Here is a 23248-nt window from a genome sequence, read left to right on the forward strand (position 1 = left end):
TACTATGCATCCATGGGCTCAGCATTCAGTACAGACTTGAAGCAAGGCAAGTGATAGTTCTGTGAATGATGCATCGTCTTGTGACTCCAAAACACCAGATATGTTTCTCCATATCACCACAATATGCAAATAGCGAAGTATTGTGGTGCCTGGGTGTCAAGTATTTCTAAAAGCATGTAATTAATTTCATGACTTGTGTTATCACTGTAACAATGAAAAACACCTGCGTTGTACTAATGGTTAGGTTTGGTTGTTGGTTAACGCTGCACTCAGCAATATTTTTGTAATATATGCATGGCAGTGGTCTGTAAGTAATCAAGGTCCAGACAATCCAATGATCAATATCATGAGCATCAATTTATGCAATTGGGGTTTGTGTCAACCAAGTCAGCAAGACTGACCAACAGATCCCCTAAATTGCCTGTTATGACAAGCATGGGTTGCTGAAGACCAGTTCTAACCCTGATCTTCATGGCTTCCATATTTATGAATAATGAATATTTTCACTGACAATGTAAAGTAGGGACCTGATCAGGTTAAGCAGTGTAATGGAAGGTCTGATTACCCATAAGGTAAATCTTTTCCAAGTTCACTATGAAGGGATAAAACACTTCTAAACTTTTATATAATTATTTATTATTTAAGAATACTTAAATTTTCATCATCCTCAAAGCACACAAGTCATGGTATCATTACATAATTATCAACAAGACGTGCCAGAACGAAACCATCAACATCACAAGCACATCAATGGAGGTTTTTACAGCTGCAATATTTCTAGTATTTCATCTTGTTTTAAATACAATGATCATTTTCTAAATACAATTAGAACACATCATCACACAACCAGAATGGAGTTTACATGGAAATTATTGCCAATTTTTACAATAAGGGACCCCATAGATAGATTACTAACGTTGTATTAATTTGGTTAGATGAATTCAGATCATTTGTCATGACAAGATAATCACCAGTCTCAAGACAGATCTTGAGAAGGTGAAATTAGCGACCACTCTTCTTCAATGATAAAAGCAGCATTAGCAAGCAGTGCAAGTTTCAAATCAATATTTTCATTTGCTTTTTCAACCAATATGCCATCAAATTGCTTTAATGCTGTTTTGATTAATAATTCTGTAAACAAGAGTCACACAAGCTTTAGTAAGTATAAACTCATGCTGAAAGGTCTCATTCAAGGCTATAGAACATAATAAACAAGTGATATTCTATTTGCTAATAAGTGTCATGTTTTTCACATAGATCAAAATCAGGCTGATATGGCAAGAGATTGAAAGTACCACATCTAAAGGTCCTTATGCAGTTTTTATAATGTGGTGTTTTCTAACATGTGTAGACAAATTACTAGTTTATCAAAATATGTGTTTTGAGGAAAAAAGAAATAACCGAATGTTAACTGAAAAGGATCCCTAGTGAGATAGGTGTTTCAGGACATGAACCACACTAAAATCTACATTTGCAGTAGTTAGAGTTTTGGTAGTGTTAAAATGGCAGAGTGAAGGGAACAAACATAATGTGGGTTCAGTGGCTGCGAGACAGACTATAAGAAGTGCTTTGCTTGATGAGGAGAAACATTTCCTAAGAAGATTATAATAATGACAGAAGGGGTCCTTGAAAATACTGCCCCTAATGTGATAGCTGTCTATAATTGGCATGTTGTACTTTGGTCCACATTGGGTCAAGCATTGTTCGACCAGTATAAATAAACCTTTTAAAGTGCTACCATTTATGCTTCCAGTAACAGCCTACCACTTACTCTGCTATAGAAATAATCACCTTTTGTGTCAAATCTAGCACATTTTCCTCCCATGTTGTAATTTTCCCATCAGCTAAACAGATTGTACTATCTATTTTGATCATGTTTTACTTTGTAGGGACGTGATATTTTCTCTAAATAAATCATTGATGTGCAGAGTGTTCATTCATACAGCACTCCAAGCATTTGTACAGTGTTTACCATCTTGTGTTTTGGCCAATGGTAAGTGCTTCAGATGTGTGACTGATAAGTTTTAGCAAGGCATTCATCCTCACATTTGAAGTCAACAGTTTATCCTTTTTCTGATTTTCAAGTGGTCTACGTCTGCAAATATCTTCCTTGTTCGGGACTCTCAAGTGGGAGATGTCCACATGCTGTGTCACTCTGTACAGAAAGGAAAAGGGAAAAGGGCATAGCATGAAAGGGTGTTAACAGGTAAAATTGTCTCCTGGCAAATTTTCAAGGGGTTCCTGGTTGTTTTCAAATCACCTCAAATCATCTTTAATAATATTACTGTATGGTATTTCACAAAAGAGCATTTTTCACAAAACAAAATTGAGTGATTGTATGAAAGGGAAGATATGAGAGGAGAATGTGATAACGTGAAGCAGACATTTGTTTGATATAGTCTGCAATGTTGACATGTTTGAAACATTGAATTTAGTTTCACTGGTATTTTTGGCCACTCAAACATTTCTTGAGTCATGGCAGCGGCTAGTGCTGAAGACAGATATCTTAAAATCAAAGAATTCAAGATTACTGACTGAGGTTCTGATTTCAAAGTATTCTTTGATATTTTTAGCTTTTAAGAATCGACGTCTGCTGATATGGGTTATTCAATAAATGTTACAGACAGACAGTAGATATGAAATCCTAAAGTAATCATTTCTTCAACATGAAATGTACACAGTGCTTGGAATGTCTTTGAATTAATGAAAGGGAAATTCATCACAGGGTATGTTCTTTTCCACTCATCTCGGCACCTGAATGTGGACAAAGCTCATAATCCCTTGGCAGTGACTATATTGAACAGGAAGTTGATCTCATGATCCTTTGTGGATGTTTATGACCTACATACATTTTGGAGCCGGCTATAGGGTCAAAGTCATTTTCAATAACCATGCATAATTATTAAGATGTGACTCTTATATGTAATACATGTAATATTTTCCCCTACCCTCTTCAAATTTAATCAAGTGCTTTCAAATATTGAATATGTAAATATAATCCTTGTAGTCCTATCATATTGATGAAATAACAGCACTGTAGCATATTCAAGAGTTCCTCCTTAGGGGCTGTGGGTTAGCCTAGTGGTTATAGCATTGGCTATTCAGACTGAAGTCCTAGGTTTGATTTCCCTCATGGGTACAATGTGTGAAGCCCATTTCTGGTGTACCCTGCTGTGATATTGCTTCAGAACTGGTGTAAAATTAAACTCATTCACTCACTCAAGTGTTTCATCATTGATATATGGGGGAGTCTTGTAGACTGGGCACTCACTCACTCACTCTGAGTAATTAAGGGGATCATTGAAGTTAAATCAATAGTATTTTAGTTTGCTGACCCTTGAAACCATTTTCATTTGGGACCATTAACATTTGACGCCTAATATTGAACTGAAATATTCCTCTTCTAAACACAAAGAAACAGCACCTTTAACCGTGATCAGGAACAACATGGCTCCTGGATGACTTCAAACAGCAAGAGACTTCAATCACAGTGGGCCCATGCTCAAGTAGATATTTCCCCAAGAACAGAGGCATCTATTTTGGCACCTTTATGTCCCTTTCATGTTGAAGGAATCATTCGTGTTTCCCTGCCGCCTGTGAAATGTTGAGGTCACCCAGATTCTCGTTCCATCCTGAACAGAGTAGTGATATGCCTACTTGCTTACTGAAGTCATTACTCTCAATGAGGCCAACTTGTCATAGTACGTCTGTCTGACAGCTTCCTACACAACTCATCTCAGATCATGTACTTCAGTATCCTGTCCATCTCCTGAGTGAGTTTAACCCTGCTTGGAACATGATTCACTTATGTCACAGAGCAATTTAAAGTCCAAAGTGGTGCAGATATGGATGTTTACCAGTATGGTGAAACCCATTTGATAGGGGAAAGATGGTTTATGGCAGAGGACCAAGGTACCTACCAAACTACCCAGACATTTCTAGAAAATGAATCAGGGAGAATCTCAGATTTACACCCATGATTGTAGGATCTCTGATTGCCAAGGGGAGATAACTTTGCACATTGAAATGGGGCTGACTTCAGTCACTTGGGCAATTAAATCCTCCATAGCTAGAAAGTGTAACCTTTGTGAATGAAGCCCCAACTTGTTGTGCCAGCTAGTTTGATTCCCCTTACCGCAGCATTATGCAAATAGAGAAGTCTTGCAGTGTCTGGGAGTAATTTGACTGAAATATTTTTTAAAGCAGCAAAATAATAATAACAATAAAAATGTGTACTTCTATAGTTCTAAGTTCCATAAGTGCATACTCAAAGCAGATACAAATACACAGTTCATTACTACCCCAGTTAACTCAAGCTGCATATGAGGTGCTAGAAGGTTAGCGTCACATGTTTATCCCTCTGGGTACCCATTTTCTGCTGGGTGGACAGAGGCAGTTTTAAACAAACTCACTTGCCTCAGGTGAGACTATATATATCACATGTGATTTGCTGTGGGGCAGGTCTGAAGTCATAGAAACACTCAGGTGTCAAGCTGCCAAACACATTCACCCATCCAAGGACTGTCCGCATCCAGTATTGCTTAACTTCAACTGACTTGTGACCTTAGTACTATGCACAAGACCACATGCAACCTACATGCAAAACAATTTGGTCACTTTGTTTATTGAACATGTTCGACTGTTTGTGAAATATAGATTCAGAATGTACAGAAATGGCAATTGTGTGTTTAATTTTTTTAAGTTGACCTCCATTTTGAAAAAAATACAGCAGGCTGGCAAACAACATCTACTGAAGGTTCATTGCCATATGATGATTTGGGATTTCTTGTCTGTTATGTTTTCTGTAAATGTTTTCATGACAGCAAGGTAGACTTAGATAGCAAATGAGGTAGACTTAGATAGCACGTGTTGGCTTCCGTAGAAGAACTCCAAAAGCATTAATAATTCAAGATGGAACTGTCTGTATAAAACAATTAGGTGGTGAACCAAAATTGGCATGGGTTGTTCTGAAGATGACTTGGCCTTCGACCAAATATGAGGATATGTGTACATGTTTTTGAAATACAACTAAGAAATCATTAACATGATTAAGATGATACAGTGTATACAGGTCAATTTACTAGTGAGCTGTATTGATCCAAAGGCAGTGAGCTGATTATGAGTTACCAGTAACCAGGTCAGCAGGATTGGATGCTTGGATTCTTTAGTTATGTACAAGACATAGAATTATCAGAGATTTCGAATGAATTGTCATCAGTTGATGATAAATAGGTGTATATGTAGATACTAATTTTGAAATAAAAACGGTTCCTGGGTGTTCCTGTTCGTTGGAGATTTAAGTAGCCTATAACAGGTCCTGTTCCAAAGAGAGGCATGATCCCTACTATAAACCAACCACAACAGGAGGGATAGGGCAGGTACAATACGACTCAGTGTTTATATGGAAACCACTTGCGAGAATCTGCATCCAATCTCAAAGGATTCCCTGACCTTTACCGAGATACAGACAGGTACGTTGGGCGCACATCAGTGAGGCGGCTATCTTGCAGGTAGATTGGCATGTTTGGAAACAGTCCCTCACCTTCCTGTCAGCTTTCATGTTGTGGAGATGAGTTGTATGACAGCATTGCTTCAGCATGGGCAGGGGGATAGTGAAGGTCAGACACTGACCAGAGAACAGAATGGTAATCAGGTATGGCGGTTCCCACATGTGCAGAGTAAGGTAGATTGCTGATAATGTTGTAGATATTTTCACAAAGTCTTTGTGGTCTGTTTGTTGTGGGAGGAATGCCTGAAAAAACACACAGGAAGGAGTTGCATACCACACCTAATATTATACCTGGTGGCAAGGCCTAGGGTGACTCATAGCACTATAAATGAACCCCTGACAAAGGCTAGAGGATCCATAGATCCACAGACATCAAGTGGCTCCTTGGCAGTGTGACTGGCTCCATGGCAAGTGGATCATACTAATAAGAATGTGAAGTGGCTCCTTTGTGGCATGACAGGCTCCACTGCAAGTGGATCCATAGTAACATGAATGACAAGTGGCTCCACAGTAGCATGACTTGCAACATCTTTCTTATCTGCATCTGTCAAACCTCCAAAATTGCAAAGATACTTGGAGATTTTTCATTCTAGGGTTGTCGCTGATCATGACTACAGAGCCAATCAAATAACTACCCCAGTTTGGTAGTGTAGGTCCCCAATTACCCACACTTCCTGTCTGAGGATGACACAAACTCCCTAGATATGATACAAAGTGCCAAGGTAGGTCACAACATGACAAACCTACAAACTGACACCCCTGTTACACATGGACCAACCCAGATAACATTTGTAGTCTGATTGCATTGCACATGGCTGGTTGTTAAAGTGTGGAATAACATTCCTGTGGTTTTATGACGTAATAACCACATTATGCTCACATGCCAGGTAGTTAGCCAGAAAACAACCTGAAGATCAATAGAAATAGTTGCTGTAAGAGTCAAATAATTGTTGAGGATGTAGTTATCATGTGGTGTTCAGCCAACCATGCCATCACAGGTCGTTCTGTTTCTGTCAAGGTTTAAGTTCGGTCATTTACAGATCTTTATGATCTGGACTAAGCTGTTCACCCCATCACCCGATATCACACCACCCAGTCATAATTAAAGCACCATCATCAGTCATCACCCATCATATCATCACCCTATCCAACCAGAATCATCATAACCATCCCATCAACCCTCATCACTATCACCCCATCACCTCATCACTTTCACCCAATCACTACGATCCCATCACTTCATCACTTTCACCCCATCACCTCATCACTATCATCCCATCACCCCATCACTATCATCCCATCAAACCTCATCACTATCACCCCATAACATCATCACTTTCACCCAATCACTACCATCCCATCACCTCATCACTATCACCCCATCACCTCATCACTATCATCCCATCACCTCATCACTATCACCCCATCACCTCATCACTATCACCCCATTACTATCATCCCATCACCTCATCACTATCATCCCATCATCTCATCACTATCATCCCATCACCTCATCACTATCACCCCATTACTATCATCCCATCACATCATCACTATCACCCCATCACCTCATCACTATCACCTCATTACTATCATCCTATCACCTCATCACTATCACCCCATCACCTCATCACTATCATCCCATCACCTCATCACCATCATCCCATACCTACCTTCCTTCCCATCCCGGTGAACCACATGCCGACTGTGATGTTGCATGGAATAAATAAGTAAAGCTAATGCGGCAGCAGTTCAGAAATGTGTGACCTTTAGGTTCATTCATGTGTAAGACAAGCGATCAACTGCTGAAAACAGGCGATACAAAATTTATTAGCCTGCATTTAGTGAGCAATATTTCTGTTAAGTTCTGGCTGACTGCAGGGTGTAATCCGACTTGGAGCAAACAAATCTGGCCAGTAGTGTGAGCAATCTGGTCAGTCCACCATGTTGTTGCATCAAAGGACAGCACTCAGCAGGAGGACATCTTGTCTTGTTCTTCCCAGGATGCCACCTATCCTCATACATGCATAACTTGACATGACTGTAATCTATTATTTCCACCAGCTGCTGTTCCATGGCTGAACAGGTCACAAGCATCTGTCTCATTGTGGAGATCCCAGCACAGAGAAGGCCTTCCATGACAGGGCAGGTCCCCAGTCCCAGTAGTTCACTTGCCACAGAGATTCATGGGTAGACCAGATCCACAATACCAATGCTTGACTTGCCACAGATTATCAGGGGTAGAACAGGTCCACAATACCAATGCTTGACTTGTCACAGATATTTCAAGGGCAGAACAGGTCCCCAGTACCAATGCTTGGCTTGCCACAGAGATTCAAAGGCAGAACAGGTCCAGAGTACCAATGCTTTGCTTGCCACAGAGAATCAAGGACAAAACTTTTCTCCAGTACCAATGCTTGGCTTGATACAGGGATTCAAGGTCAGAACAGGTCCCCAGTAAGAATGCTTGGCTTGTCATAGATTCAAGGACCAAACATGTGCCCAGTATCAATAAACACCATGAATATTATGTCAACCCATTGTCGTGGTACATGGCCCTGTTTGGTAGCTTGATAAGCTCTACAGAATGGAATCTTGTGGTTAGTGTTACTGAAGGAAGAATGCGTGAACATCCTACAAGAAAAACTTTTGGGGATTCATTTTTCAAAATGCATCATCAAATAAGTACAAAAGCTTTTACTGGAATGCTTTCCTGTAATATATTCTATTTTGAGAGAAAATAGATCTTCCTCTAGACTAATTGTCAATTCAATAAGAATATATCAGTCACTGACTGGCATGATTGGTCTGTCTTGTCAGACATATTGAAAAAGGCATGCTTCATCTCAGGCCTCATCGCTGAGGACTGTGGTGGACAGGAAAGTTAGGACATACCAACATACATCTGTCAGGGTTTGTGTTGTGTGACATCTATACATCAGGTTGTCATCTCAGCAGCATCTCGATGTACCATATTGTATCTAATACACACTCCAACATATATGTAAGTTTACCTGACTGAAAGTTATCTCATGGTCTGTTTGTCTCTCATCCTTCATGTATACTATATATATGATATCAGAATAATATATTCTCAAAATCTACTTGATTGTTTCAACAAATTTTGACATCTGATGCCAGAATTGGTTCAAGAACATTTTCTATATGGCCTCCAGAGCAGTTATATTGGAAAATCCTATTTATGGTAATTGCTTGACCATTTCTGTGCAGAATGTTATAAAATTTGGTATTTGTTTAATTAATTGTGGGATTCAACTCCAAGTTTTGCAGAATTTCACATTTTGAGGTGAATTTGACATTGAATCTGTTTGTGTTCTCTAACTGCAAGTATCTTTATCACAGCTGTCAGTTTTGACACGTGTGTTTCTCATTATAGTGACACCATACTATCCTACAAAAATTTGTGGTGATTTTAGTTCTGTGTTTAGGCAGAAAATAATAGTTCAGTGTCTGTGTTACAAGTAACTCATTCATCGGCTAGCATGACAAAGGTTTGAACCTGTAAATGTCATATCAGGGTGAGTTGTTGTATCAGTATTGTAATTATTGTCACCATTTTTGTGTTAAACCTGGTATCTAAAAATAGAGTGGGCCTCTATTAGAGGAACTTTGGTAATGTTCTGCTTCAACTTGATCATGGGGCATTTATCTTCAGGATTGATTATATAGGCTCACAAATTTGAGATACACTGAAAACCTTTAAACTTTATTTAACTTTCTTAACTAAAAATGACACAATTTGTTAAATTTTTCTCTATGTGCAGCAAACAATAAGCTGCTGGTGAAAGTAAAGTATGTGCATGCTGATACAGAGCAATGTTGACTGCTGATACAGACAATGTGTGTCTGAGTTGCTTATAATGTGAAGCTGTCAAGCTAATGATTTCCCTTAGAAAATCTTGTAACCTCATGACGAACATTTTTGTGAAAATTCTTATGAAGTCCTCATCAAAAGAAAAATGATTTCATCAATAAATTGATTCTTCTCGTGCAGAAAAGGTTTCTCACTTATATTAAGTTATTGGGCATGGAATGATAGTCTTGTGTTGGTAACATTAGGAATTATGAGGATGAGAATCAAGTAGAAGGCTCATCTCATTCTTCATTAATGCTAGAAGGTCAAGGCTATAGTCTCCCTGGCTTGTGATTTTCAATAGATTGTGCATAACGGACTCTGTCACAGGAATATCGGTTTTTGCTTCCCACTGACTGAGAAGTGCCTGTTGCTGGTAATTGTGCATGCGCTCTGTATGAAGTTGAACTGAATCATGTCGCGAAAAAGGTATTCCCTCAAATCCGTTTTCACTGAAGTGTAATTAATTGTTGGGTTTTGTTGGTTATTTCCAAATAGGCTGCTATTGACTAACTTCTGAAAGTTTGCTTATTATTGTTAATACTCTAGCCTTGGAAATAATAGATTTTTTCTAAACATTTAATCACAGTGATTGAACAAACAAAACCATGAAAATGCTCATCCTTTATTAAACTGATTGATGTAGAAGTAGTTTATTACTATTAAGGACTATTAAGGCAGCATGGGTGTTGCAGTTGTGTGAAGGTGAGTTGTATTCCTTACTACAACCAGGATCCTGATAATGGCTTGAACAGCAGATCTTATGATACTTTGATTGTTGGTGCCATACCTAACTGCTTAGCGTTCTTCCATCTGTCACACTCTTGTGGATCACTCACTCACTCACTCACTCACTCACTCACTCACTCACCTTTGGGACAAGAGCAGTGACAACTTAAATTTTTTTTGGTTGAGACTAACTGAAATCCAGACAGTTCTTAGATCATTGTCAAAAGTGAAACAACTGAAGTTAGACATCGGTACAATGAGATTTTCTAAACTGCATTTGTTTATGTTTAGATATGTTATATTTAATGTTACCCTACAAGATATCAGGAGTGTGTGAATATAGTCTAGTACCAGTAGTCCAGAAACATCACAGTGGGGGACACAGTCAAACCCTGGGCCTGGGTTTGTGAACCCTGCAGATGAAGACTGCACTTTTATTATGAGTTGGATCAAGGGTTTAATCTCTGTATATCACCAACTGCACTTTCCCTATGATCATGCCAGCCAGTTGGATGGGTGTTGTCACCTGGCATTATCTCCAGCATGTTAGCCAATCAGCTGGCAGTATCTCCAGCATGTCAGCCAATCAGGTGTCATTATCTTCAGTATGTCAGCCAGTCAGCTGGCAGTATCTCGATCTTGTCAGCCAGAGCCGTTATTATTGTGTTGATGAACCTAGAACATGGGAGATATATTGAATTTTTGTATTGGAAAATTAGCAGACATGTACTATCCTAATTTTGAAAGAATTTGGGAAAAAAAGAAGTGAGTTAAGTTATTATTAAAAAGAAAAAGCTCAATATTATACCTTGTTGGGCATAATGTGTATGTTCACAAGATTTCAATGATTTTTTGTTTATTAAAGAGCTGGTTTATCATGCAAACCATCTTTGAACACCATGGGAAAGATTATAAAAATTACTACTAAGTAAACCTGCTTCTCTGTCTTTGGAGTCAGTATATTGTTGGATCCATTTTACAAATGCCTTACTAGTCTTACAAGGATTCACACCCATAAAGATCCAGGTTAGAATTGATCCACAGTACCCATACTTGTCAGAAGAGGCAACCAATCAGATGGTCATCATATCCCAGTTGTGTAGATTGATGCTCATGCTGTTGATCAGTGGATTGTCTGGTCTAGACTCCACTATTTACAGACTGCCACCGAATAGATGGAATATTGGTGAGTGCTGCATAAAACTAAACTCACTCACTCACAAGATTTGACACATTGTGCAGAAACAGAGGCTGATCAGATCTATTTGCCTCATTTTACAAAGTGTGGACTCATTGTTGCTATTTCTTACTGTTTCCTAGCTACCCATGTTTTCAATGTACTTTGTACTCACAATGTCTATTTTCTCTCTTATCAGACAGTTATCTCCTATTGAGGATTTAATTTATCATGTCAAAGATGTCAGCTGATAATGCAACCTGTGGCAGAGGCATCAGGCACCCCTAGTCCTGAGTCAGAACATGGCACCCAGTGCAACCATAAGTCTATACCCAACCAATGACACCCTGTTCAACCATGAGTCTATATTTAACCAATGGCACCCAAACCACTAGTTTGTACTCAACCAATGGCATCTCATACAACCACCAGTCAATATCCAACCATCTGTCTACCGGTATATCAAACCATTGGCACCCCTTACTTCCGTCAGTCTATACCTAACCAATAGCACCCCATACATCTGTGAGTCTATACCCAACCAATAGCACCCATACAACCATCAGTAATACCCAACCAATGACACCCTGTACATCCATCAGTCTATAGCCAACCAGTGGCACCCATACAACCATCAGTCTATACCCAACCAATGACACCCTGTACATCCATCAGTCTATACCCAACCAGTGGCATCCATACAACCATCAGTCTATACCCAACCAGTGACACCCTGTACATCCATCAGTCTATACCCAACCAATAGCACCCATACAACCATCAGTCTATACCCAACCAATGACACCCTGTACATCCATCAGTCTATAGCCAACCAGTGGCACCCATACAACCATCAGTCTATACCCAACCAATGACACCCTGTACATCCATCAGTCTATACCCAACCAATGACACCCTGTACAACCATCAGTCTATACCCAACCAGTGACACCCTGTACAACCATCCGTCTATATCCAACCAATGACACTCTGTACAACCATCAGTCTATACCCAACCAATGACACCCTGTACAACCATCAGTCTATAGCCAACCAATGACACCCTGTACAACCATCAGTCTATACCCAACCAATGACACCCTGTACAACCATCCGTCTATATCCAACCAATGACACTCTGTACAACCATTAGTCTATATCCAACCAATGACACTCTGTACAACCATGAGTCCTCAATCAGGACATGCCAGCAGGTACCAGTAAGGTTCTATAACCTTCATGTTCCCCTTCAAGTAGACCACTGCCAGACCTCCCCTGCTTGTTTTGTAACAGTCCAATATTGGCGCTGCCACTATGAGCACTATCCAAGTAGCAGATGTGTGCCATTGGTCACTGGGTCAGGCTGGAAACCATCTGCTGGGTAGGTGGTAAGATGTAGTGCTTATTTGCCTTGTGCCATAGAAGGTTAACTATATTGCCTACCTGGTGTGTATATGTTAACTGGTGCAGTTTAGAGGGCAGTCATGTATGTTATTCCCCTGCAGCCAACACTGAGGAAACACAATTTGTTTGGCATAGTTTGTATGTTGTGTTTTATACTCATTTGTTGTTTGTAAACTGATCTGTCAGCCCTGTAACTAACATTATATATGGAGTCATATATTTTTAGCATGCAGTCTGGTTTATCCTTCCCTCACTGACATAACTGTCCTGGCATATTCATGTTATGTGTCAAACTGTTAGCTGATCCCATCATTTTTTCCACCGATAATTAGTATATTGTTAATATGTAGTTATTAACCTTCGAATTAAAAATACTGAATTATATTAGGTGTGATCCATTTCTGGATGAATGATGAATCAGGATTTATTTATGTAGCGAAAGGTATAAATTATACAAAATGCTTCATGGACCTTGTGTTTTACATTGCCTATTTTACAGCTGTAAACTTACTTGTAAACTCATGTAAAGCGTGTATACGAGTAGTTAGCCCATACCAGACCCCACATATTAAGTATTATTACTGTTATTATCATCATTATATGGTCTGATTTATACCTCATGTTTGTATAAGGATGTGACCGGATGAGGCATGTTAGTTCTAACATACAGAAAGGTGAATGACTAATATATATCTGACATTGTTGAACCATTCAGTGTGGCATTCCTTTCACTAATGTGTTTAAGTGTTGGGCATCCAACGAGTGAATTAAGTGTATATATACTGAACTGCAAAAGAAGAGTAAGTTTTTATGAAATTAAATTAAATTAAAGTAAATGTTCATGTCTTCTGTTTAAAAACTTGAACAAAAGAAAAAACCCCAAAACAGTTGCATTTCTTTTGCTGTTCAGTATATGTGACTGACCGGGTTCATTAATAAGCCTCATTGATGATACACATGTTGGAGTGCAGGTCTTTAGCATCAAAGTAGTGGACCAATAATTTGTGTGTATCTGACCACTTGAATGTATACACGGATGCTGTTGTTTCAGTAGCTGTGTGTTAAAGTCTGGAGTGAACCAACATTGCAGCTGTAACTGACCAGGTGTCAGAAATATATCCTTCTGGGTTAGTCTGAGAGATTGAGTGGGTTGGGGGGGAGGGATGAAGGGGATACCAATCCATGCTAGTGGGTCATGGCTCAACTTTCATCACAGGTGCATCGTGGGTAGAAAGATTGTGTGTTTTCTTTTGCCTCAGGTACTGTGATATTTGTTTTTTACTTGTCCTTGTTTAGTGGAGGAAGGTTTCCAGATGCCTGTACGGATCCTTGTAGACTTCACTGGTCTGGTATGTCTGGCGTGGGCAGGAGGACTGTGTTCCTTATGCCAATCAATTGATAGCAGCTAATAGTTGTATGTGCTTTCAGTTCCAGGATGGTCTTGTTAGAGGTATGTTAGAAGTGTTATTTTCACAATTTGTTTCGGGAAGATTCAGCCATGTTTGTTTCATTTGACAGTCATTTGTGTCTACATATGTCAAAAACCTTTTTTTACTTATATTGTTGTTTTTTTAAGTTACAGAGGTGTCAAAAAGTACATGTATATATGACTGAAACTTCATATTTTTAAACTTGACTGTGAATTGAGAAATATGGTGGTTTAGACTTGTGGATGTAATGTTTCCTACATGGGTCCAGGGTTTGATTGCCATCTTTGGTACAAAGGTGTCTGTTCTTTATGTCCCTGGTAAGTTGATAGAAGTGCCAGAACTAAGGAGCCAACATTAAGATTACTACTGGATATTTATGTATACAATGTTGTTTGAAGTTATGTGCAAATATCTGCAGTTGTTATCTGAAGTGTGTAGAGCTAAAAGCAGTAACATTGCTCTCATTATTCTTTTACAAGAATGATTACTCAAGCTTAGACTGATGACCAAGTCTGTCTAAGGTGCTGTGTCTTGAACTAAGTTGCTACCCTTAGCTGTCAGAGGATCCGCTTATTGTGTATTCAGATCTCAGATTCACCGGTCCTTAATTGGTTAGACATACAGTATCCTATTGACATGTTTCATGCTCATCATTAGCAAACAATTGTGTGTAGAAAGAACATACCTGTAATTCCAACTAACATCCTCTTTTTACATTTCAGCTAGCACGGATATGAGTATGTGATGGACTCGGCTGTCGTCCAATGGAAAGAAGTGGTGGCCAAGAAAGCCATCATGACCAGACTGGCCGCTCTAATAATGCTGACGCCAAGGTGAAGGTTGGTGCTCGGGCACAGGGGCAGTCTTCAATCCGTAGCCATGAAGTCGTCTCTCCCAAACCTGTTGCCAACAGTCAGACAACAGGCAACAGGTTGGAGGTCTACAAAATTGAAAAGAAGAGGCTGAAACTGGATGTGGACAAACGAGGCAGTCTTCCAAGACAACCTGACAGGATAATAGATGCAGCTGTGTTACCCAGGTTTCCTGGAGCAAGTCCTTTCAATCTCACCCAGGTTGTGGAGTCCGCCAAGAGCCAGAAGGCTAATACAGCTCAGTCCAAGTCAAGCCAGAGCTCTACTCCTGCCAAAAATCAAAAAAGTCAAAAAATATCCAAGCCTCAGATTAAGATCACCCAAGTCACTGATGCTGCCTTGAAGAAGGCAAAGAAAGCTGAGGATTCCAAGAAGACCTTGCTCAAAGGAAGCCAAAAGGTTGAAGATTCAAACAATTCCAAACCAAAGGTATCCAAGGAAGACCAAAATGATGACACCTCCAAGAGTAAGACAAAGTCTGCCAAAACATCGGAAGACTCCACAATTCCAAAAACAGAAAAGAAAGAAAACAAAAAGACTAGTGACTCTGCATCTCAAAAGATTGAGAAAGAAGGTAAAAAAATTGAAACTTCAAACAATAAGAAACCACAAACTCCAGCAGAAACTACAGTTTATATCAGTGAAACACCTAAAGTCCCAACAAGCCAAAATTATGAGGTTCCAAATAATGAGATTACTAAAGCAGCACGCAGTACGGAACCACCCATCACAAAACAACCAACAGCAGTGCAGTCTCCAACCAAGGTCACATTCAAGGTCGAAAGACCTGAGCGACCGGAGGAAGTCCACATTGACATGTCGCGTGTCTCGGACAACCCAAGGTCAGTACATTCCACATCAGAAGGTTTTCAAAGACACTTTGTACGTTTGGGATTTCCAAGTGCCCCTTTCCGGAGGATAGTTCATGTGACGTCTAAGAGTATATGTCTTAATTGCTGTACGACATTTCTACTGCTTCTTGTGTCTTTACTCCTGTTTGGCCCTGTTGTGATCCTGGTGGCTATTGTGGTTCCAGTGTGTGTGATTGTGAAGAGAATATGTGACGTGTGCTACTGTTGCCGATTCTGTAACCATTGCTGCGCATTCTGCTGCAATGAGCATCTGTCATCGTCGGAGAACATCTGGCTTCACAAATCCAGCAACACTAATCCTGTCGTTGTTCAAAGTCTTATTATCATACAAGCTGGACTTGACACCGACCGCATACGTGACCTCATCAATGCCCGCGTCATTACTGCAGAAGACAGACGCGGAAACAAGCTATATCCTCGTTTCAGTGAAAAGGTTGTACCGTTTTGTTGCGGGTATGCGTGGGTGGACGACTATCATTTCTTCATCAACAATCATGTATTCAATGCATCTGTTCGTTTATCGTCTTTGGAAGATTTACAGGAATATATATCAGAAATGGCTTCTAAGCCCCTTCCAGAAGACCACCCACTCTGGGAGATTCAAGTCTATCATAACTTCGGGCCACAGCGAGACACAGCGCTCCTGTTCCGGATGCACCCCAGCATGACGGATGGTGTGTCCATGATTCGCATCCTTCAGGAGGCGCTGGTGGATTCCCAAGGAGTCTCTTCTCCATCATCTCCTCTAGGAAGTGGACCAGCCTTTCTGGGAACATTCAGAGCATTTCTTTTTGGACCCTTGACCTTCTGTTGTAAGTACTTGTGTTTGAGAGATGATTTCAACCTGCTACATGGCCGCCATGTCCATCCTTCTGGAGACATGGTTGTAGCCTGGTCAGCTCCGTTCAGCATGAGGTCCGCCACACGCATTAAACAGGTCTCCAGGTGTACAATGAATGAGCTGCTAATGTCAGTCACTGCGGGGAATGTTAGGTCATATCTACAAGTTAGCGGAATTGGGAACCCTTTCAACATGCAGTGTGCCATTCCATTTGACTTTCATCATACAGACACAAGACATAGGTCGGAGATGGGGAGTAAGTATTCATTCATAGTCCTACCTCTACCTACCAACACAGAAGGTGCTATTCCACGCCTGTGGGAACTGAAAATGACAATGGATCACTTCAAACGATCTCCAGAGGCAGCAGTGATAAAAGGGGCAATGTGGTTCACGTCAGCCACCCTGCCCAAATCCTTGTACAGAAAACTGTGGAACAATATATATAGCAAGTGTACATGTCTAATCTCGAATCTGGCTGGTCCAGAAACCAACTTGAGATTTGCATCGCGTGAGATTAAGTGTGTCATGTACTGGTTACCCCCACTGGAGAAGGTGGCGGTTGCCATTTCTTTCCTTACTTATGGTGATCAAATTCGAATGGCTGTGATAGCTGATCGCTCAGTGCTTCCAAACCCTGAACTTATCACAAAGGATTTCATATTCCAGGTAAGTGTCACTCACAATAAATAATCCCTAATATGCAAACTGTAGATGCATTAGAGTTGGTCTGCAGTATCCCATGTTTGTCGTAAAAGACAACTAACGGGATCAGGTTGTCAGGCTAGGTGACTTGGCAGACTCATGTCACTGTGTCACAAATGCTTATGATGTCAACCACTGGATTGTCTGGTCCAGACTTATTTACAGGCTGCCATCATAATGGTGGGAAACTGCCGAGGGCAAGGTTAAACAACAGACAGACAAAAATGTACTACTTACAAGAACAACTTTTCTCCTGCATTGGAACTTTTCAACAGTAATAAATATCTCAGTTACCACAATGTTCATCCACAGTATTTCAGTCATCCATTCTTGGAGAAATCATCCAAATTATTAGTTTTCTTGAATAATGATTGATAACACTGTAGTATCTGAGCAACCTTACAGAATGATAGATTCACGGTGGTGATGATAGCTAATGGTGGACAGACAACATTCCCTGTAATTATAACCTGGATGTTCCAGAAGACAGGATTCAGACAGCAGAGGGTCCAATGTATCCAGTGCTTTCTTCTCTGAGCCATACATAGTTGGATTACTTCTAAGATTTCTTGTGTTGATGTGTATTTATAATACTATGTAAATATATAATGTGTAGACGATCCTTCCTCTGGGAATAGATTATGGGAGACAGTGCAGTTGTTTGTACCAACACCACCATTACCACACTGGTAATATGGGCCCCCTGTATTATTTTCATAGAATTAAGATGAATGGCATGAGATATTCTTCTTCCATGATCCTCTATAAAATGTCCCAGGGGAATTCTGTTCATGTATGTGATGTAAATGTCAAATGTCAAGAGTTTTTCAAAACAAGAGAAAGTGTTTGTAATTTGATTTTCTCCCCACTAAAAAAAAGAACTTGCCATTAGGAAAAGGAAATGTTTCTAGGCTTTGTTGTTGGAAATCTTCTGGCCAAGATTAATCAAAGGTCAAGGTCAGGTGTTTTGGAAAGACGTTATTTTATGCAAGATGCTTCATCAGTTTCCCAAATACAGTTCAATTCTACACCACTATTGATCACAAATACCCATGGGAATCTTAAGCATTTTGATACTGCTGAAAAATACAAGATTAGTGGAGGTCATAGACAGACCTTATAAATTTAAGTAATTTTCTGAGTGTAGCTGCCATGTTAACGGTAGGGAAGAAGCAGTGTTGGTTATTTTTCTCTTGCTCATTGTTTTACAATTTTGTCAGAATAGAATGTCACCTTACTCGGACTGCTTATGGGTATTTCAGATTTGGACAACAGGAGTAACCATGACTGAGTGTGTCCAGGCTGACAGTGTCCAGACTGGTCAGACTTATTTGTATGTAGACATCAACAGGAGTTATCATGACTGACAGCATCCAGATTGATGAGGTTTATCTGTATACAGACATCAACAGGAGTAACCATGACTGACAGTGTTCAGAGTGATGAGGTTTATCTTCATACAGACATCAACAGAAGCAACTGACACTGACAGTGTCCAGACTGGTCAGGCTTATCTGTACATATACATCAACAGCAGTAATCATGACTGACAATATCCAGATTTACAGACAATATCCAGACAGATGTCATTTATCTGTATACAGACATCAACAGGAGTTATCATGATTGACAGTGTCCAGAATGATGAGGTTTATTTTTGTGCAAACATCAACACGCGTTATCATGATTGACAGTGTCCAGACTGATGACGTTTATTTGTATGCAAACATTGACATGAGTTATCATGACTGACAGCGTCCAGATTGACAGTGTCCAGACTGATGAGGTTCATCTGTATACAGACATCAACAGGAGTTATCATGACTGACAGAGTTCAAACTGACAGTGTCCTGACTGATGAGGTTCATCTGTGAACAGACATCAACAGTAGTAACCATGAATGACAGTGTCCAGATTGATGAGGTTTAACTGTATACAGCCATCAACAGGACTAATCATGATTGACAGCATCCAGACTGATGAGGTTTATCTGTATATGGACCTAGTTTATCAAGCACCAACAGATAGCTGGCATACCAGCTCCTACTAGAGGCATCAGTATGTATGTCTGTGTTATGTGTGTGTAGTCAGGGCACTCGACCATGACTGATTGCTGTCTGCCTGATGGCCCAACATGCCTCTACTTCATTGCATGGAGTGTTGTGGGGCCACACATGGCATCTCTTGTATCAAATCAACCAACACAACCCATGTTGAGTAAACACAACCTACAGGGTAGATCACTGAACTTGAAGGAGTTGTGTTTGCTATGCTTCTATCTTCATGTTTAGCTATACCTCTCTTCAGAAGTTAGATAAAAGCAATATTCGACCAGGGGTATTCTGTTGAACACAGTCTGTCTCACATTTCCTGAACCTTATTTACCCAACCATTCAGTTTCTACAATTCAGAAGTTCTAAGTGAAGCAAGATTCTAAATCTAATAGCTCACTAGGGTATGTTTTCAAAGAACTTATTTGTGTCTGTCAAAATTATACATGCTTTTAAAGTGTGCAATAGTCTATCAAACATGCTTTCTGTCATGTTTCAAAAGGTGTAATTTTCCCGGTCTTCCTCTGGTTAGCAGGATTGCATGACCATTGCACAGCCATATTGGGAAAAAGTTATGTTTAATCTTTTGTCTGCATTGTGAAAATAAGTTTGAATGATTGTATAATAGGGTTAAACGTTTGCAAATTTTGTAGGTATTCATGCATATTTTAATATCTTAGCAAGCTTATCCAATGCCACAAAAACTGACTTGGTAGACAGGAGAATTTTCCGATGTTTCTATAGTAAATAACTGAAATCTATGTAACATCTTTAGCCACACCTTCAGTTTGAAATACACACAGCATCCCATATTCTACAGTATTGACCTAACCCTATGTCAAACACACGGGCTGAGATTCCATTTATTTACCTGCTTGTTCATTACATGGCATGTGCGATAAACATGGATACATCATTAAAGTTTTCTGTATATATAGCTCATAGCAGATTGAAAGTTTGGAATTTCAATCCAAGAGCAAGCAGTGATAAACTACACAAGTGCAATCAGAGTTTATTCACACCGTCACTCGATTATGAAAGTCACTGAGTTGGCCTTCAAACCGGAAACTGGTGTAAACACAAATTTAAAAATAAAGGAAGATAATAAAACCTAAGTTAGTACTGCTTGGCTTAAACCAGGATGAGAAAATGGTTTGAGTGCAGTCTCGTTGAAGTCGTGTTTAAACATTTGTAACAACTTTCTCTGTTTTAAATTGTGTTTTATTTTTGTGGCTTTATTTACAATGGGTTTTGGGGGAGTTTTCTTTGTGGTAGGGATAGTCATTTTCCTGAGATGTACTCAGGCCTTAAAAAAATGGTGCAAATGTACCATATTTCTCCAAATAAATACCTTATTGGTTATTCTTTGAACAGCTTCAAAACCAAAGTGTTGATGGGGCCTGACTGTTAGAAACCAGATGCTGAATGTTTCAGCTATGGTGTTGCATGATCTATTGTCAATGATAAATTGATACACAGGATTTACAATATGTCAGTGAACATTGAGGCCTTCTACAGAAAAATATATCGTAATGGCCGCAACCCTCCATCCCATGTGGTGTTTAAAATAAGACTCTTTGTTTCTAAGAATTTGTTTCTGCTTTTGGATAAACTAGCAGTTTTCAGTAAATAGTGGATAGTGACATACCTCATATACAGACACCCAAACCACACATAGAGTCCTCTTTCTCTAATACTGACTATTCGAGGAACAGGTTAAGTGTTTGTTCTAACACTATATTTGCCCTTATCGCAGCCAAACATATGTTTAGGTATGTTTTCACTAGCCACTGACTGGCACGTTCTAAATTTACCAGGTGGTATTGTGGGTGTAGAGTATGGGCAGTTAGTTCTAAACAGACACTGGAGTATACTGAAGGGCAGCTGGTGTCTTCTCAGGCATGCCCAGAATGAAACAGGCCACCCTAAGGGTGATGAAGCATTCCACCCCTGGGAAGTGATGAAGCAGCCCACCCCAAGGAGCTGTTTAATCAGCCCACCCTTAGGAAATGATGAAGCACCCACCCCGAGGGTGATCAAGCAGCACACCCCTAGTGGGTCATAAAACAGCTCTCCATTAGGAGCTGATGAAGCAGCCCACCATTAGGAGCTGATGAAGCAGCCCACCATTTGGAGGTGATGAAGCAGCCCACCCCTAGTGGGTCATGAAGCAGTCCACTCATAGTGGGTCATGAAGCAGCCCTCCATTAGGGAGTGATGAAGCAGCCCATCATTAGGAGGTGATGAAGCAGCCCATTATTAGGAGGTGATGAAGCAGCCCACCATTAGGAGGTGATGAAGCAGCCCATTATTAGGAGGTGATGAAGCAGCCCACCATTAGGAGGTGATGAAGCAGCCCATTATTAGGAGGTGATGAAGCAGTCCATCATTAGGAGGTGATGAAGCAACCCACCCCTAGTGGGTCATGAACCAGCCCACCCCAAGTGGGTCATGAAGCAGCCTATCATAAGGAGGTGATGAAGCAGCCCTCCATTAGGAGGTGATGAAGCAGCCCATCATTAGGAGGGGATGAAGCAGTGCATCATTAGGAGGGGATGAAGCAGCCCACCATTAGGAGGGGATGAAGCAGTCCATCATTAGGAGGTGATGAAGCAGCCCATTATTAGGAGGTGATGAAGCAGTCCATCATTAGGAGGTGATGAAGCAACCCACCCCTAGTGGGTCATGAACCAGCCCATCATTAGGAGGTGATGAAGCAGTCCATCATTAGGAGGTGATGAAGCAGCCCACCATTAGGAGGTGATGAAGCAGTCGATCAGTAGGAAGTGATGAAGCAGTCCATCATTAGGAGGGGATGAAGCAGCCCACCCCTAGTGGGTCATGAAGCAGCCCTCCATTAGGAGGTGATGAAGCAGCCCGTCATTAGGAGGTGATGAAGCAGTCCATCATTAGGAGGTGATGAAGCAGCCCATCATTAGGAGGTGATGAAGCAGTCCATCATTAGGAGGTGATGAAGCAGCCCGTCATTAGGAGGTGATGAAGCAGTCCATCATTAGGAGGGGATGAAGCAGCCCATCATTAGGAGGTGGTGAAGCAGTCCATCATTAGGAGGTGATGAAGCAGCCCATCATTAGGTGATGAAGCAGTCCATCATTAGGAGGTGATGAAGCAGCCCATCATTAGGAGATGATGAAGCAGTCCATCATTAGGAGCTGATGATGCAGCCCACCCCTAGTGGGTCATGAACCAGCCCATCATTAGGAGGTGATGAAGCAGCTCACCATTAGGAGGTGATGAAGCAGCCCACCCTTAGTGGGTCATGAAGCAGCCCACCATTAGGAGGTGACTAAGCAGCCCACCCTTAGTGGGTCATGAAACAGCATACCCTAGCCAAGATGAGTTGTGATGTTAGGAGACACAAGGAACTTGCTCCAGATGTTGTACAGACAAAAAGAATCAAACCTCTATTTTGGTAGACTAACCCACTTACACTTGAACAATCGATATGAGATATGAAAGGAGGTGAGGTAGCTTTATGGTGAGGATGAAAGTTTCAACTTTTATTCCCAGATGGATACAATGAATTGTCCAATGTTTGGTAATGTGATATTGATGGAATATTTCTATAAGTTTGGTCGTACCCATTGTGATATTGCTGGAATATTTACCCTTGTTCATGTCTTGTCATATTTCTGCAGCATTTCAAAATCAGTGTAAAGCCATACCTACTCTATGTTACGACATCATCCAGGGGCAGTTGAGGAGACATGGAATTTGCTGTCATTAAACTCCTGGTCTATTCTCAGGCTGCTATATATGGGGA

At 40.4% G+C, this 23248-nt stretch overlaps 1 protein-coding gene across 2 annotated transcripts in view; it reads left to right on the forward strand.

Moving 5' to 3' along the window:
• The window catches only part of LOC137287517 (uncharacterized), a 98101-nt gene that overhangs the window by 59390 nt on the left and 15463 nt on the right, over positions 1-23248 (forward strand). For both annotated transcript variants that reach the window (XM_067819858.1, XM_067819859.1), the window contains exon 2: positions 14846-17377. In XM_067819858.1, the coding sequence (XP_067675959.1) occupies positions 14888-17377 (2490 nt within the window). In that variant the 5' untranslated portion in view covers positions 14846-14887. The remainder of the gene's footprint in view (positions 1-14845; positions 17378-23248) is intronic.

The sequence above is a fragment of the Haliotis asinina genome, chromosome 6 (genome assembly GCF_037392515.1).
Source record: "Haliotis asinina isolate JCU_RB_2024 chromosome 6, JCU_Hal_asi_v2, whole genome shotgun sequence".
In the NCBI taxonomy this organism is placed as follows: Eukaryota; Metazoa; Mollusca; class Gastropoda; order Lepetellida; family Haliotidae; genus Haliotis; species Haliotis asinina.